This window comes from Charadrius vociferus, unplaced genomic scaffold (genome assembly GCF_000708025.1).
Source record: "Charadrius vociferus isolate BGI_N301 unplaced genomic scaffold, ASM70802v2 scaffold1823, whole genome shotgun sequence".
Lineage (NCBI taxonomy): Eukaryota > Metazoa > Chordata > Aves > Charadriiformes > Charadriidae > Charadrius > Charadrius vociferus.
Window position 1 is genome coordinate 149,295 of NW_009647673.1, and position 18,229 is coordinate 167,523.

Sequence of the window (18,229 nt, forward strand, 5' to 3'; positions counted from 1 at the left end):
GGGTCTCCCCAGAGCAGAGCAGAGGGGCAGAATCCCCTCCCTCGCCCTGTGGCCACACTTGTGATGCAGCCCAGGATGCGGTTGGCCTTCTGGGTGGCGATCGCACATTGCTGGCTCATGCTGCACTTTAAAGTGACACAAAATACCTAGAGTCTAAGAGACACCATGTTTAAGGCTACATAATTCTCCCTGTCTTCCCTAGAAGTCCCCAGGATCTGAGCACGTCGAGCCTCTGGCCAAGGGGTAACTGTGTCTGACAGATCATCTTCTGTGCTTGTAGAAGCCTGGTTTCCGAAACCCGAGGCAGTTCACAGGTTATCGAGCACTGCAGAGAGCTCCTACCAAACGAGGCTCCTCAACTTTCTTCCCTGAACAAATTATTCATCATTAACAGCAAACAGGCACGTAGCACTCGGGAGACCCGCGGCCTCTCATCGCCAGACGCGTGGTTATAAATTTGCCTGCGGGGCTCCCTGTGGGGCTGTGGGGCTGCGGCACAGACCCCTCCGCGGCAATCGGCCGGAGCCTAACACCGCAACTGCCAGAGAAGCCACTTAGTAATTTACTGAATTTACAGTGATGGGGGTGGAAAAACATTTCTTTGTGCCTTAATATAGAAGTAAAGGAGACAAACACCAAGATTCAGTCTCCGAAGGAGCTGGCAAAGCCTTTCTTAAGCGTCTGTGTGAAATCGCGGCTTGTGTTTGCAGAGGTCCCCAGCGCTTTTGCCTCCTTCTGCTTTCCACGTCGCTGGGCCTGCCTTTATTCTGTCCGCCAAAGCGCCTGCAGAAATGTGGGCTCTCATCCGCGCAGTCCCGCTTGCAGTGATCTGGGCTCTGTTTGCGGCAGCATCCGGGGTGGTCTGTGCCTATTGTGTTGCTAAATATGCATCCTGCAGGCTCAACAGTTGAGGTTTAAATTGCTTCGTGTCACTTTGCGCTTAAATCTGAACGCAGATGTTGCTGTTTGCCGTAATGAGGTTTACCTTTTCCCCTGCTCGCTGCCTTCCATCTCCTACCTCCTCCGGCTTTCCTTTGCAAAGCTGACACACTTCCACAGTGAAATGACAATTCTCAGGGAAACAAACAGAAGGAAAGACTGAACGATCTCAAATGAAGGGAGAAGCCCACCAGTGATAAAAGCTTCCCACGAGACCAGAACTTCGGCATTTGCGTGTGCATGGGCGTGGGTGGGGATGTATAAGAAAGGAAAAATCTTCAGTTTCGAGATCCCAGATCCTTTGCGACAAGGTAATGATTTCAGGCTGAAAGCAGCATTCAACTGATCTTTTAATAGAATCCTTGGTCAGAAAAGATCTATGCGGAGAGGTGGTGATTAGAGACAACCGATAACAGCATTGACTTTGTGCTACATTAGACCTCAAGTAAGTAAGTTTTCATAGACACAGTTCTTTTTCAGAAAATGGAATGTTGTTTTGTGGTTACGAATCTAAATATAGTCGCTCCACATTTTCTTCATCAAAAGGGAAGAAGCATTATTGACTTTTTCAAATTTTTCTGCAGTCTGCTTTGCATGAATTTGCCTTTCTTCATCTGTCAGGAATCTCTCTTGAGATGAGATGGTTTATTCCTCTGTCCACAGTAAGGATTTGGGAATAAGTAGTTTTTCTTTAAGATCTTTAGGGATTCAATAATTCTCTATTAATATCACTGTGTTGCAAACTAAAGTATACCCAAGCATGCCGAAGGAACTTCAAACAGATAGCGATTCCCTTCATGTCATCACAAATGGTTCTGTGGATATTTCCAAATCTGTAAAATTTGCCTCTCCAGCTCAGAGCGATTCAGGATAGGGATATTAGGAATATCAAAGTAAGAAAAAATTCCATATGGAAATCAATTTCATTGCTCGCCTTTATAAAAATAACTTATTACTTCCATGATGTATTACCAATGAGTCCTCGCCTCGCTAACTGCTAGGTGACATAGCTGTTTGCTGCCCATAAATCCAGCCTCTCGACCATTGCTGCTGCTGATCTGCGGTCGTGGTATAACTCTCAACATCCAAAGAGGTCAGTCTGAATTCAGGGGCATGGAGTGATCACTTTGCTCCTCTCTGTGATACACAGTATCCATAAGTAAAAAAATTCAATGGCTCAAGCATTATTCTGTGGAGAGGTACAGAGACATAACTGTTAAATCAGGCAGCAGAATCAAAAGACGAGGTGAAGGACGGTGATGATGATCACAGAAGGAGGCATCCAGCACCCCAGCGGAACAGCCTCATCCTGAGGATAACGCATAGTGATTATCGCTGGTTAGGCCTTGGATGTTATTGGTCTTAATAAGCAGATTGGTAAATTATTTTTTTGACTTCTGAAGCATTTGTCACTACTCTGTTGCTGGAGACCGGGTGCTTGAGGCAAGCATCTGGAGAAGATGCTGGAGACGAGCTGTGAGCTCATCTAGTGACCCATTTCCTATAACTCTTTCTTCTGTTCAGCGCTTGCTTTCCCCAAGATGCAGGTGATGTTTTCCAGGTAGAAGCCTTTCATAAGCAAAGGAGTTTGACCCATGGGACCCAAGTCTATGAAAGATTAATGTGATGGCATGAGCTCGTAAAAGTGACCAAAGAAGGGAAGAAAAGGCTTGGACAAAGCTTCTCAAAAAGCCTGCTTTGTCATCTGCCTTAATAATGTTTTAACCTCCGGTCTCCTTGAAAAACCTAGGTCCTGCTGGTCTACAGCATTGACAGAATTGTCATAGGAGATTAGTGGAACTGTTGAATAATGTTATCAGAGTTGTGCTTTTTATGATTTATATCCTGACAGTCCTCAAAACGTTGTGGTCTGCCAAAAAGCCATTTGAGCCAGAGGAAAACCGCTTGTGGGAAGAGTGCCACTGAGTTGTAAGCTCAGAGAAGTCTCACCCCAACTGTGCTGAACAGGAAGGGCCATTCTGCCCCAACGGGTGGACAGGTGAGTGAGATGAACAATATAAATGGGTGGTAATGCAATTTTCAACAAAAGAAGAGAGAAGAAATTGAGCAGGTTGCTACTGGGTGTAGGCGTGGTGGATGGAGGTATCCAGGGGCACCAGCTTTAAGGTTTTACTCTAAGAGATGGTACTCAAGGTGTGTTTTCAGTTTGTAAATTGTGCCGTGAGTTTGTATGGAGAACGTGTACCTCCAGGATTTGAGATGACAGCTGTGAAGGAAATCTGATGCTAAAATTACATTTTGGTTTATTTTGCTTCTTTTTGTAATCTTCTTTCTCACTTAATAATTAAGAGCCTAACCTTTTTCTGGGCTAGAATTAAATTATATGCTTTCACCTTTAATCTGCTTGACGTTGAGTGAATTCAGCTGAAGCTGGCGAACACAAACCAGATCACTGCTCCAGAGGAAACACATCCATTTAGAACAGTAAATGTGGGAAACCTCTTGATGTGCATCTGCCATTTGAGGTGAACCCGACAATGGAATACGCCTCCTGGTCCTGAAGAATGAGCTTGAAGACTGCTGTTACCGGCTGTGGGGTGCTGGGAACAAGTCTCTGTATCAGTAGAGATGAGCAACTTACACACAGGTATTCCCCAGTCATCACAGTGAGCTGCACAATTTCAAAGATTATTGGTCAGAATATGAGATTGATTAAAATTAGTCTTGTATTTCAACAAAGTGTGTGGATTCTACATGAATAACAGTGGAGCCAGCAAGGCCTCAATTTCTCACGTGTGGTTTCCATACAACAACTCATCGTCGTGTTTTTTCATTAAAACCTTAATAATTAGATCCCACCTCATTGGGACTGTATGCTCTGCTTGTCTTCAAACAAGCTAGCAATAAAAAAAACCTTCCTAATACGCTAATAAAACCATCCAGGCAGGATAAAGGCTGGTAAAAGGATTTGACCGACTTGTAGGATCTGTGTGGGGTTGGTCTGCAGGCTTATGATGGTAGCGGTGACTGGAGGGAGAAATTCTCCCCCTCCTCATGCCATGTCCCCCTAAACTTGAAAAATCCTTCAGCAAAGGTGTGTCCTCAAGAGAAAAAATGGGTAAGTATTGTAATTCCAGTGGGATAGAAAATTAATTCTGTGCGTGTGTGTGTGAGGAAATAAGAACAAATCTTCACTGTTGAATGTAATGCGGTTTCAAAGGCAGTTGAAGCTGGAAGATGCAAGTTAAGACCTTGAGCTACAAAAATAGTTTAGAAGCGAATGCATAATGTGACATTACACAAAAGGATAAGTGGGAGTGAGAGTAGCGTTAAACTTTGCTCTTTAATAGGCAGTGTGGGACACAGTCACACTCGAAAGAACCAGACTCAAATATAATCACTGCATCTTCATCTAAATGATGGACTCCATGCTTGTAGGTGAACAGTCGCTCATCTTCGCGTAGAGGAAAATTATACTCATCAGGTTGGAAGTCAGAGCACAGAATAGAGACCGGTAGCTTTGAAAAATACCCTTGAAGGTTGAAGACACCCAGAAAAGCTGCTGTGACCTACTGATAATGTTAGCTTAGAGTAACCACCAGCAATTTCTTTCCTTATGTAAGAGGAAGACACAGATATGTGAACAATGATCTCCAGAGGTAAGAGAGGAAGAACTTTCAGGCTGTAGAGAGGCAAGCCAAACAAGAAATCAGCTCTGAGCCCTGAAGGGAGGGCATGGTGGTGTGGTACTCAACTGCCTCGTCAGACAGAAGCGTATCGCACCACCTATTTGGGACTTTTTCGCTCAGCAGCAGACCTCCTGGCTGCCTTTGATTAACCAAGGGTTGTCCCATGGAGAGAGTAGAGCCCTCCCGGTAACAGTTTCAGGGAAGTGACACTCCACAGATCCACGGACAGATGGGGCTTCAGGATGTAAATGCATGGCAGTACTGGGTCTCTCTCGCCTGAGCTGGTGGAGGACCTGTATTAAAGACTGGAAGCGCAGAAGCTGCAACTCTGTAGGTAAATTCAGATGCCAGCCAGAAGGGACGAGGTAACTCAGCCATACCGGCTGGTGTACTGCAGCAGTTTACAAAGGACAGGGAAGTGGGAACTTAGTCATATTCCTCCTAACCTCTTAGCTGTCCTTTTGACCAAAAAGTAGGGATTTACCCCCTCTGCATAATCCCTCTTCCTCCTTTCTTCTCGAGCAAGAGTCTCCAGCTGTGCCTTGTTTGGGGAGCAGAAGCTGCAGACAAAACGTTCAGACCTGCGTCCCCCAAAGCAGCTATATCTCTATGAACACAGCAAGTCCCAGCAAATTAAATCCGTCTCTAATTCTGGATTTGAAAATGAGCTTAAATGCCAGTGGTGATGTAATGTTCATTTACATTTAGACTCTATTTATTTTTACTCCCTATTAACTGAATCTTGATTCTAACAGTTGGATTTTTTCATCCATCCAGGCTCTCTTTGATATGAACAGCTTATTTTTCACTTAAAGCCTGCCAAATTTCATGCCTTATTGATTCAATAAACGAAGAAGAATGACAGGTAGAAGGGGAAATGGATGTTTCCTCCCCAAGAAAAGGCTTATAAATTTGATATGAACTGTTTGTCTAGGAAATGTTTCCTCTGATTGCCACTAAAATGGCTCTGGAAGGAAGTTAGAGGGTATCAGTCACCTCAGGTTTCTCCTGGATATGCATCGCTTTGGTTTTAAGATACCTCCTGCGCCATATTCCATAAACATGAACTGCCTATATGTGAGAGATGGCTTAAAAATAACCGCACGTCTCCGATCTGCAGCCTGTCTCTCTATGAGTTCTTTGCTCTGGGTGCTGCTGTGTACTCTGACGCTCCCGAGGACCATCCAGGAGGTAGGAGCTACCAAAGCACACTGCCATTAGTTGCGTCCTCGTTTGCTAATAGGCACGCTTCACATGTTGGAGTTGGAGGAGTTTCTCAGCCCTTTCATATCCCCAGAGCGTGAGGCAAAGACAAAAGAGCCCCGGCGTAGATCAGCAGACGACATCTGGAAATTCAGACTGAGAAGAGCGGGCCTGGGGATTACGGCAGGGACCTGTGCGCTTCGGAGCATTGGGCTCGTTTATTCTCCCAGAAAGATCAAGGAGATTTATCTTTAGAAGAAACAGAAGTAATAACAGCGAGGGTCATCAGCAAGATTTCTCCAAGTACTTACTCCCATAAATATCCACTGGGGTGACAGAGTTCCCTAATGGGATGGTGTTGAAAGAGTTGCTGGAATAATTAGTTTTCTATTAGGATACACATGACATTTGGTATCTCTCAAAACTATTGTTTCAGGCTCTCCACAGACACAAACACACTGGCTACACTGGATTCGCCTACTCACACTTTTCTTCAGAACAGAGTGGTTTACAAGAGTCCTATTTTTTAATTTAAGATCCTGAGATAATTACATGACTTCAGGAGGCAAGAGACTCATTGTGCTGTGACTCAATCCAGGCAGGCGTGCAAGTGAGAGAATAGACGAGTCACAGCTAATAAGAAAGCTCCTTATCGCACACAAAAAGTTACATTAAATTAATATTATAAAGGCTGCAAATTGAAGAACTCCGCAGTCAGAAAATAGCAGAAAGGAGGTTGATTTTATGAATTTAATTAGCCCCTTTGCCCATTTACATTATCGTATACCTCTTAATTACATGATCAGATCTTTTTCCAGAGGACTTCTGTCTTGAGGTTAGATATTGTTGCCAGCTTTACGTGTCGTTAATTTACTTTTTTAATAGAGCACACAAACTGAATGTGGCAATTGCTTTCCACTCGTTTTTCCATTACAGGGAGCTGCTCTTACAGAAGAAGGCTGCACGGAATACCAGAGCGCATGACATATAGGGTGCAACCTGTCCTACAGATTTGCACCAGAAGAGGTATGACTTTCTTTTATTTACTAGCAAGGTTGCATTGTGTAAGTGAGCTCAGAGATATCGGTCTCCTCAATTAACCAGCTTTGCTCACAATAAGGAAATTTGCTGTGCGTCCCTGGAGGTGTTCAAGGCCAGGTTGGACGGGGCTTGGAGCAACCTGGGCTGGGGGGAGGTGTCCCTGCCCAGGGCAGGGGGTTGGAACTGGATGATCTTCAAGGTCCGTTCCAACCCAACCCATTCTATGATTCTATGATTACTTCTGTGGTGTTGGGTGTTTCCAGTCTTTCAGACACAATAGCCATGTTTACAAATGGGGTAAGCTGAAGTAGCTCCAACAAACTTTGGAAAGCCCGGATGAAATTTGATCCTTTAAATCGATTCAGTCAGATTCACAGGCAGGAATTCATCAAACCCTGAAAGATACAATTTTATTTTTTTTGTTACTGCTTTTATTTCCTCACAGTTATTTGCTTGCAATTTTAGTATTTCTCAAGTTAGGTGCCTCTTCATCTTCTACTTTCCTCTCTTGCTCTCCTCCCCATCAGGACAAACAAGAACAGGCTTTTAAAAATACCCTCTGTAAAAATCCTCCTTATCCACTGTACGTGCTACTCGATGGGCAGGTGAACGGGACCGTGCTGAAGATTGACCCACACAGTGTGAGATGCGATTCAGAACTTTGGTCACCACACGCTGGTCTGAGACTGGTCACATACTTCATTTTGCCACTAAGAAGGTCCAGTACGTCCTTCAGAATAGCTGCAGTTCTGTTCTACTTCTTGTGTCATATATACTAGTCCCGAGTTGAAGTGGTAAATCCCCACTGTTCAGGACAGTAGCCTTCACGGCAATGGAAGCCTGACCTCTTCCTTCTTCAGTGGTGTTGGCCAGTACCGCTCCCCGCTGAAGGGCAGGAATAGAAGTCAAAGCAGCTTTGCTTCCGAGGATTGTCTTCTTTTTCTCTACTTCAATACCAACTTGAGAAAACCAACCATCGCCCTTTGATCCTTACAGGTACTCCTTCAGAAGCAACTTGGCCTTTCCTTTGATGATCATCGCTCCTGACAAACAAGGGAAATGGACGGTGTCCTTGCTGTGCAAAGAGCCAAATGCAACGAGAGCAATGTGTGTACATGTAAGGCAAGGCCGTGTGTGTGGAGTAACAAAGCAAGCGGCAAGCAAGGACGTCTGATTTATGGAAGAGTTGTTGGGACTGATTCTCTTCTCTTCCCAGCTCTGCACTGTGTAGAAATGGGCCCTTCATTTTAGCCTAATAATGGGTCCAGAATATAGTATAATGAGTGCTACCACTGCCAGACAACAGACCTTAAAGTTTTCTCAGCCTTTTAACAAACACGGACAGACTTCCAGCCTTTCTGTCTGAAGCTTTGATTAAACTCTTGCTGAAGTTCCCTTTGTTGATACATTCCCTTTCAGGTAAAGGTGAAGAGTAAGGGAAAAAAACCAGCCGATGTCTGAGAGCGTGTAGGCTCCCATCTCTATCCCTAATAACGCCGTACAGATCTAAGCCACTTGTTGCCATGTCTTGACTGGTTGGGTCATGTGGCTTATGAAATGCCTTGCTTAGTGAGGGCACTGGCTGAGATGATTGACAGCTTTTCCGTGTCAGAAGACCAAACTGGCTCAATCCACGGCAGGGAGCTTTAAAGCCTTAAAAAGAGCAGAATCTCCACTGCTCACAGGAGCCCATTAGTGATTTTTCTGCTTTTGAATCTAAGTTTAGGATGTGCCATTAAGGTCCCAGATAACCTTATCAGGGATGTCGAAAGGAGTTAGCAAGAAGCTCTCACCATTTGATTCCCGTCTGACCACAGAAGCAAATAAAAGGCAGAAAGGAAGATGCAGATAGAGGGGGAAATACTACCGCGGGGAGGGTTCTCCTAACCTGTGAGGGAGCGTTAACAAGCATTAATAGATACCAGGTGGCGATATGTTAATAACACAATATCAGCGTTTATCACGCACGATGTGATAGGTGAAATGCCTGATTGCAGTGCTGATAACGAGTCCATCCAAGAGCAGCGTTTCAGCTTGGCTGCAGATCGTAATTAGCTTTTTCCCCTGCCTTTTTTTTTTCCCCCTCTTTCCTCCTCCCGTTCTGTTATGCCACTCTTGCTACTTACACAATTTTTCCTGTCAGGATTCAAGAGTGAGACAAAGCAATTTCTGATCTTTCACCATGAGGAGCGGTTCCTGAATCTCGTTAATATTGTCAGATCTTATCAGAAGAGCGACGCGGACGTCTGCATCAGCCCTCTGCCTGACCGCGTCTGCCACCACACGGAAACATGGGAACAGAAGGATGTGGCATCTCTGTCTATTATCTTTAGCTAGCTCAAGTCATGCCACAAAAGGTGTGTTAAACTTTTTCCATACGTACTTCTTGCAGAACTTAGGCAATGCTCTAAAATAGTAGAAAGAGGAAAGGATTTTGGATTTGACTTGCAATTAAAGGTTTCTTCTTTCAGGCAGCTGCTGATGTAAAATCCACCTGCTGCTCCATCGCGGTCTGTCGTAGCCCGGCGTGGACGGAGCACTGCTTGCTGCAGTCACGATGTACGTGAGAACACCGTTAGCATTTAACCTTAATTACAGGGTAAGTGTTACTACCTCATCTTATCTGCATTTCTCCATACCTGTAACCCAGATTTCAGCCCAACTAGTGTCTGATTATTCTCTTCTGGCTGCACCATAGGAAGTACTTCCGTTAAGCTCAGCAGAAGGATTAGGCTGTCTAGTTGAGGCAAGTAATGGGATCCCAGCCGAAGCCTCTGCTTGGTTGCTTTTTTAAAAAAAATCTGCTTTTTTCAAAGAAATCCAAGACCACTGGTCTTAATTTTGAAGCGTGTAAGAGCTTTCAGCGTTAGGATCTGGGCTTAAGAGTCTGCTTACCCATCACTTTGCCTGCAAGATGAGATATCCCTTGCTTCTCACCTCCCATCCATGTGTTTGGAAGTTTTCACGATCCAGTGGAGATACAAGAATGTAGCAGGATGATGAAGGAAGATAAAGATTAAGAACAAATGTTGGGAATCTGTGGGCAAGGACCTCTTAGGTTGCTTATTCCTCTGCCTGCTTCATGTAATGTTATGGGAGACTTCCACGCTCCCGGGCTGCCCCAGGCTCCTCTTTAAAAATCTTAAAAGAATGTTTCCCTCTGACTGTGTTAGGGCAATCTCAGAACTGAGATACATTCCCAGATATCTGTGGGGGAATCTGGAAATTAATGATAGTCATGAATATCTTAAAGATAAAGTTTTATCAGAAGGCAGTTAAAAATAGTAAAGACAGAATTTGTGCGGCTTGGAGCTTCATAAGCACGTAATGAATTGCTGGTACTTTCTCAGGACGCAACCAGCCTGGGTCATACTGTCCTTACCACAGTCCATGGAAAAAACACTGATTTTCATGCAATTCCCTGCTATGACTATGGATATTTGCGGTGGGAGGGGGGAAATGGAGAAAATCAGTGTTTTTTCACTCTGTGCTGAAACACGTCACGAAAGCATTGAAGATAAATAGTCATAGAGGTTCTGAAAACCCCCTTTCTTTTGCCTCTGAGAATAGAAATAACCTAACTGTGCCTGGACATGTTGTCCTGATGCAAGGCAGCAGCCACAGCTATTGAAATGTCTGCACACATTGTGAGTGTCTCTCCGCTGTCATCCTGCCGGAGCTACAGCTGAGACCTCAGGAGGGAAATGAGTTCAAAGCATCGCCTCACGTTTGTCTCCTTCTCCTTGATGAGAATCACGACTGCAGCCTTTCAGCCTCTTGAGGTATTTGTTTCTCAACAGCCAGTGAGCCCTGACAAAGCGTTAGGACAGGTCCTTACAATGAGGCAGTTCATCCTCAACCCGTCATCAGGCTGGTGGTCACTCATCTGCCCGGTCAAGACTGGCTGATGACGTGATACAGTAACGTCATTTGATTTCATGAGACAAGATTGTGGCATGATGAGCAGAATGCTCGTACCCTGATACAGAAGGGGTAACATTGCACTGAGCTCTAACAAGTCTAAACCCAACCTGGTAAGCAGCCCAAATCTAGTTGTGCTCTGTGTCCTGGTTTGAGGGGACACAGGACCAATTTTGTTCAGTAACTTTGCTTCTTAGCTGGGCCTCTTCTAACTACTGCAGTCAGCAGCAGATTGTGCAGACACTGTTCACTCTCAGAGCGGTAAGACCGATGTTTATAGCTGATGCCCAGGCATGGTATGCAGAGAGGCTCTGCTTATACCTATTGCTGTAGCACCCAAGAGCCAGATAACTTTGTTATTTGCTCTGTTGGAGGGTCGGAAGAGGAAAAGCCTAGAGGGGTCCCACGTGCAGGGAGGAGCGGACAGGACAGGGGACCCCAAACTGACCAATGGGGTATTCCATCCCATCTGCCTCATGCTCAGTATAAAAGCTGAGGGATCAAAGGGTCGGCTCTCTCTTTCTTCAATGGCCGATGTCTGAGGAGGACTCTGGTCATCTGCCTTTGATCCTGATTCTGAGTGCAGATCCTGAATGCAGTTCCCATCCGTCACCGAGTCCAGCCTGGGACTGCCCCAGTGCCAGCCGGTGATGTGATTATCATCCTGGGAGCTTGATACGGTTTTGTATATATTTCATTATTTTCTTTTTATTTTATTATTAATCTTTCATTAAAGTAGTTTAGTTCCTTCTAAACTCATAAGTCTCTTTTTCCCTCCTCTGCCTCTTTCTTTGAAGAGAGGTTGGGGGGAGCATCTTTTGGCCCCATCTGGGGTGCCCCACGTCCCCAGTGGTCAATTCGGCTTAAACCACGACACTCCGATGGCTCCTTGGCAGACCCTGCTTTCCAGGGCTTTTTTTCCCCCTTCCATCAAAAGCTAAACCCGTGCCCAGACAACATCTCCTGGGTATCGTTATTTCTCAGGATGATTCAGTCCAGAAAAACAGCAAAGAGTGAAGCCAGCCTGGGAGATTTGACAGGTCTGAGGAACGTAAGCAGATATCGATGCCCTGGGTGAGCAGCCTCGGGGTGTTGTGCCTGGGACAGGGGAGGTACCGGGTTTAGCTGTGAAACGTATCACAAGGGACAAGTTAACTCAGGAAAGGAAGAGGTGTAAAACGGTAGGGATGCCATCTCTTAACAAAGCATATGAGACAACTGATTTCCACTTAAGCAAGACCCTGCACAGGGGTTGTCTTCCTCCATTTTCCCCTTGATGTCTCTCTCCTCGCTTTTTCGTCACTGCATCACTGGAAGGAATGTGCTGAGGTGCAAGAGTGTGCTGTGTCTACCCACAGTGCGAGCAGCTGTTAGGAAGAAACGAGATGCTCGGAGAGGCATTTTAAAATACGGTGTGATTTTGATGAACGTTAAATTTCTTTTAGAGGACAGCATGCTTCCATACAGAGACACCAGATCTCTTCCCTGTGAGTAGACAGCAAAATATCAATCTTTCCTTTGAAAAAACAGGTTTTAATTGTGAGACAAATGAACATGAATGCCTCCTCCTCTTTCACTTTACAAAAAAAAAAAGACTGACTAGGAAACTAATTAAGTGGTTGGTTAACTTTATGCATATAAGTAGCTTCATTTCATTTTAAGTCAAGTGACTGCAGCTTCCTATTGAAAGTGTCAGCAGAAAGGCGGGCAACTTAATCTCCATAAAAATGCCGTTAATCTTGAGAAGACCTTGAATGACTCCTGCCTTCCCTAATGGAGCCTTTCGTGCTCTTTTCACAGCCTTGTTCCTATGAGCGTGCTTTTGCTTGTGCGCCAGTAAAGATACAATAATTCAGGAAGAACCATGAACCTTTGTGAAATAATAACCTGTAACTGCTGTTGAAGAGAAGGAGAAGGAGAAGGAGAAGGAGAAGGAGAAGGAGAAGGAGAAGGAGAAGGAGAAGGAGAAGGAGAAAGAGAAAGAGAAAGAGAAAGAGAAAGAGAAAGAGAGAAGTAAGATGCATATTATGAACCTGATGTTGGCTCAGCAGTGCAGGAGGTTTACAGGACAGTGCCGGCTGGTAATTTAGACAAGACATTTCTTCAATGTGCACTACTTAAATTTTAGAAAAAACTGATTCATCATGTGAGATTTCCGCAGGTCTACAGTAAAGATATATGGTGTTTTTCGTACTTACGTGTCCATGACGTGACTTTTTACATGGGAAGACACAAATTTATGCATATTCGTCATAAAGGAAAAAGAAGATTTTCATGTATTTAGGCTTGGGTTCCCATCAGAGACAACAGGTAAATCTATACGATATTTTGCGTGTGAGCTTGCATCAGTGCCTGAGTCCAAAGTGCCTTTGTATCACACTGTTTGCACTCAAGCATGGGTTTTGGTACACTTTGGGGTGTGCCAAGGGAGAGCCTTTGGGCGCGTGCTGCTGATTGGCATGTTTAAAGCTGGGACCTGCTCTCAGCGCGGATGGACCAGGCTGAGCGCGATGGATTCCGCCTGCCCTGACGGCATTTTCACATAGCCCAGGCTGGGCCCGAGGCGTTGGGTCTTTCAGGAAGGGCACCGCATTGGATCAAAGAGCAAATGGGATCCTTCAGCTCACCCTGCCTCCCCTTGCCTGCACCTACGAGCTAAGCAGCTTGTGGGTGAGCAAGTGTGGGGACCACGATGGGTGTTAGCATTTTCAAACAAAATGCCGACCCCTTTAGATTTACGTGCCCTTTTTCATGTTCTGGCTTGCAGAAATCAAACTCCCCGGGAACAGATACCCTGAAAGTTTCGCCTGCTTCTTGCGCTTCACCCGTCTTGTAGGACTCGTCGCATATTCTTCGCTCACAGCGGTGTGGGTGGCTGCCAGTGTGGAGCCAGGGGCCGGTGGAGAGACTGTGGAGCCGCAGGTGCAGACATGAAGGCTGTGTAATCGCCAAAGTGGAAACGTTAGCAGAAGGCAGACGCTGAGCCAGAAGCAGCAACAATGCAGAAATCTATTCAGAAAGAGCAAAAGCAAAGGGGAAGGCAGGAAGAAGAGGCATCAGCTGAAACAGTGAAGGCGGCAGCAGTCATCTCTCCTCCCTGCGTGCTGTCAGAGCTGGCACTGGACACGCTTTTACCTGCCTATACCAGTCACCACGAACGTGTGACACCTCGCTGCTGCCACGGGTAACATTACTAATTTATTGAGCTTTTGGGGGTATTTAGAATGGAAAAGAGCCCTCATCTCTCATTCCCACATACCCCCTCCAATATCGGAGGGCATGCCATTAGCCGTTTGTTTGGTTCCGCTGTTTTACCTGCTGCTTGGGTTCCATAGAGGCTTTCTGGCTTTAAAAAAGTCCAGCTGTTGGTTTGATGACAGGGCAGAGGTGGGGTTCCAGTCCAGCGCATGAAGTGCCATCTGCCCATTTTATTTTAACCCTGTGGTGTGCCATAATGTGGGGTGGCTAAGGTTGGGGAAGAGGGTCATACGTTAGCTTTATGTATGGCTATATCCTTACCTGCATACCCCTCATTATTCCTGGACACCGTATATACCTGCGTGTGTTTAATTTCTCATATTTCTTCGAGTATACTTCCTATTTTTGGTGTGACTGCATCTGTATCTGGTTGTGAGCCGAAGAAATCTGCCAGCCTTCTCCTCCCTATTCCGTCTTTGTTGTGGTTTCGTTACAGTCGGCTGACGCGAGGTGCAGCAGCTGAGCAATGGGAGAGCTGTTTATCCCTGAGAAAGCCCTTTACTGTCAGGCTCTGGTTTTGTTCTCGCAGGAGACTCACGCTCTCATACTTGGGAAGTTGCAAGATCCAAGGCTGTCAAGTGTCAAACAGCATTTTATCCAGGAGGCGAATTTGAGATAGAAAAGCTCAGCCATGAGTTTGGCTGGGTGTTTTGGATAATCCAACAGGCAAGAACAGAACTGTACAGGACGTTGGCCAGAGAAAGAGAGGATCCCTGCCACACCGTTACCGGTTGTACATTATTTATGACAGGTTTAGAAAAACAGACTGGAACCAGTTCATACCAGACCAATGAGTGTGGGCTTCTGGTATGAACGTTGGCGATTGACTTGGTAGCAACCTTTATTCCACGCAATAGCTGTCTGTACTGGGAGGAACTGGTGTTGCTCAGATAATGCTGGCAATCAAGGTAGCGATCACGTGCACTTTTTAAAAGATGAGGTGGCACGTTTTGGAAGGGTATTTTAAGTCCGGGGTCTTGGCCGTATTCCAGGGTGAGTTACTACATTGCAAAATCCCAAGACTCAGATTCCTTTGGGGAATGGGATTCTCCTTTATTTCCTCTTTGACGCTGTTATATGCTAAACAACGGGCACTTTCCACCCCAGAGGCGAGACCTTTGTCAACTGTAAGGCTTCTGCAGCCTTCATTTCTCGGGTCAGCGGCGAGACGGGGAAGTGCAGCCTCTCTGAAGGCAGTTTGGGCTGGAGCAGTTAGATGGTGTGGGTACCACCATCTCTCCTTGAAGGAGCCTCTCCCCTTGAAGCAGCCCCGTGCCAGGGAGGGCTGAGGTGTCGCGGTGCGGGCAGGAGGCAGAGGAGGCAGGCTGGCATCTGGCCGGCTACGTGCCGCTGTGCTGCTAAGAACCAGCAGAGCGTGATGTGGGCTTGGGGACAGGCAGGAGGAGCTGACGGGAGTCAAAGCCAGAGCCAAGCTGGAAGGACAGCCTGAGCCTCCAACGGGAGCTGCGCGCCGGTGCCTGGTAGGGCTGGGGTCTGGGAATGCTGCCTCTTCCCTCTAGGGATGCGGGAACTGGAAGGGAATGAACACTTTCCTGAATGACCCGCTGGGCCTAGGAATGCAGAAGTGTTTATCCTAGATACATTTTTGAATTTAAAACCCCTTTAAAGAGCTCAGGATGTGGTGGTGAGGTGATTTGTGGGGTAGATGTGCAAAAGAATGAAACCCCTGAAGGTGCGGTGCACCACGGCTGTACTACCGCCTTTAAATGATATTGGTATGAGTGCGCGTGTGCGCGGTGGGGAGAAAAAAGGGAGATGCTGAACTTGAAAGGAACAGTTCTACGGAACTGCAGTTCCCTGCTGTTTTAAGCATACTTTCTCCCCAGTGTTTGCTGGCACAGAAGTCTCAGTAACCATAACTGCTCGTTCAGCATATCCTAATTGTTTTCAGGATACGAGGCTGTATTGCACTGATATTAATTGTGTGTCAGTGTTCCTGAATTAAAATGTTCCAATTTACTAACCTCCTTCCTCATTATAGTCCTGATACGCTGGAGAGTTTGAAGCTCATCTGTTTGTCAAAGATGGTTTGTGAGTTAATTCTTCTGTCACCGTTACTGGGTCTTCGTATCCACTGGTAACAGCTCAGGAATTGCCATTTTAGTCAGAAACGGATCATCTAACCTGACTGTGCTGTCAAAAATTATGCAAATAAATAAACAAATAACTTGAGACATTATGTGTTTGTGCTAGGAATACCAACTCTGATGTCACTGTTAATAAATTAACCAACGTTAATGATTTATAATTGTTATAGATAGATGTTCATTACGAAATGGGTCGCTTTGTTTTCTTTTGGTTTTGTTTAGTTAACAGCTGCTCAAATACTGAACAGCCTGACGGTTTTCAAGCTGATAACTGCTTAGGACCCAGAACAATTTATTATCTTAAATAAAGATAGGCAAGAAATTATTTTTCCTGGAAATTATGTAAGATTTTTTAATGTGTCTCCCATGCTGAAATGGGATGAAAGGTCAAAACTCATTAAAACTTTAGCAAAGCAGAAATCTACATGAAAAGATTCATTTGGTGTTTAATTTTTATAGGCCTTGATTTGTCAAAGTGCCTAAGTGTATGTTTAATTTTCTGTATCTTTAATTTCAGGCACTTACTTAGGGTTTTATTGAGTCAAAAATTGATGCGATTTCTGGGAGTCTGGTCTTGGAGTGCCTGGGGAATAAACTTGAAAAACAGAGAAAAACAACATGCTTTCCACGGTTGCAGTGAAGCCATGAGCCTCTGCCGCTGTCTCCTTCTCTACACTAAGCAGTAAATGATGGTAAGAATCCATTCATTGCAAAGCGATGGCCCTGTAGAAATTAAACTGTGTTTTAAATGGCACATAGGAGGTTCATTCCAGACTGCTTGTCTGCCGTGCTTGCAGGGGTGGGTGGTTGCAACATCTGGAAACGGATCTGTTGTTCAGACCTGTCTAAATCTGGTGCTGTCCGCAGTTAGTTATCTTCTGGATAAAGAGAGGAGTCAAACTTTTTTACTGTCGTGTTTAATGTTGTCCTTTCTGGAACCCCCTGCAGGCCCTCTACTGTAGTCTCGGGGTTCCCTGTCTCTGCCCTGCTAAACAACAGCTGGGCAACGGAGCAACCGACTTGACTAAAGATTTTCAGATGTTTTCAAATATTCTCTGTCACTGTCAACCAGGATTTTATTCCCGTAATCCCAGGGCTGTGCTTGGCGGCTTGTAAATCACAGATGCACGTCAGTGGGAAGGAGTGGATTCCTTCTGTCTTAATCTGCAGCCTCTTACTTTTATGAGTCCTTTGTATCATCAGTCTTTATTTCCATCACAAGGAAAAAAATGTCTTCCCCCGGCGGTTGCGTCCAGATGAATGTGTTTTATTCTCGACGAGATCCGAGGAAGGCGATTTACAAGGGTTCTGGGCGCTCAGGACGCAGGAGCACTGGTACTTTTGCAACATGCCTCGAATATGATGGATGGGGCATATTATCTAAATGCTAATAAATACCGAGCCACAAATTGGCTCCATTTTTCTTCATTCTTCTGCTGCCTGTGGTTGTTGGATGACGCTAAATCTAGCCTCAGACACATTACAGTACTAATTAGTTCCCATTTCTTTCTTTGTTCTTTCTGTTCAGTAGGGCAATATGGATGTGCTGCCTCTGGGCATCTTTATGTTGCAGCCTCATTGGCTTGCCTCCACCGCGAGCGTACAGTTTGGTGTGAGACAGACGAGGTACAAAGCTGATGTAAATCTCATCTGGCACAGGACTCGTGAGCGTAATTTGAAACGGTCAGTAGGTTTGTATTTCTTGCTAAACTCTGCAGGATTTTCCCATAGGGATGATGTCCTTTGAATGTACATTTGATCACATACGCATAATATAATGTACTCTGAGACCCCCCCTGCAGTGCTGCCTCCAGCTCTGCGGCCCCCAACAGCAGAAGGACATGGACCTGTTGGAGCGGGGCCAGAGGAGGGCCACAAAGATGCTGGGAGGGCTGGAGCCCCTCTGCTGGGAGGACAGGCTGGGAGAGTTGGGGGGGTTCAGCCTGGAGAAGAGAAGGCAAAAAAGGGGAGACCTCAGAGCCCCTTCCAGTGCCTAAAGGGGCTCCAGGAGAGCTGGGGAGGGACTTTTTACAAGGGCATGTAGTGATAGGACGAGGGGGAATGGCTTCAAACTGGAAGAGGGGAGATTTAGATGAGAGATGAGGAAGA

The 18,229-nt window shown here is 45.6% G+C and overlaps 1 protein-coding gene across 1 annotated transcript in view; it reads left to right on the forward strand.

Annotated features, from left to right (window-relative positions):
• Nucleotides 1–13,688, forward strand: part of LOC104282960 (chromosome unknown open reading frame, human C8orf48) — a 66,664-nt gene extending 52,976 nt beyond the window's left edge. Inside the window, 1 exon segment of the mRNA XM_009881093.1 lies at nt 13,522–13,688. Within this exon segment, the coding sequence (XP_009879395.1) occupies nt 13,522–13,688 (167 nt within the window).
• Nucleotides 13,689–18,229: the final 4,541 nt, after the last annotated feature.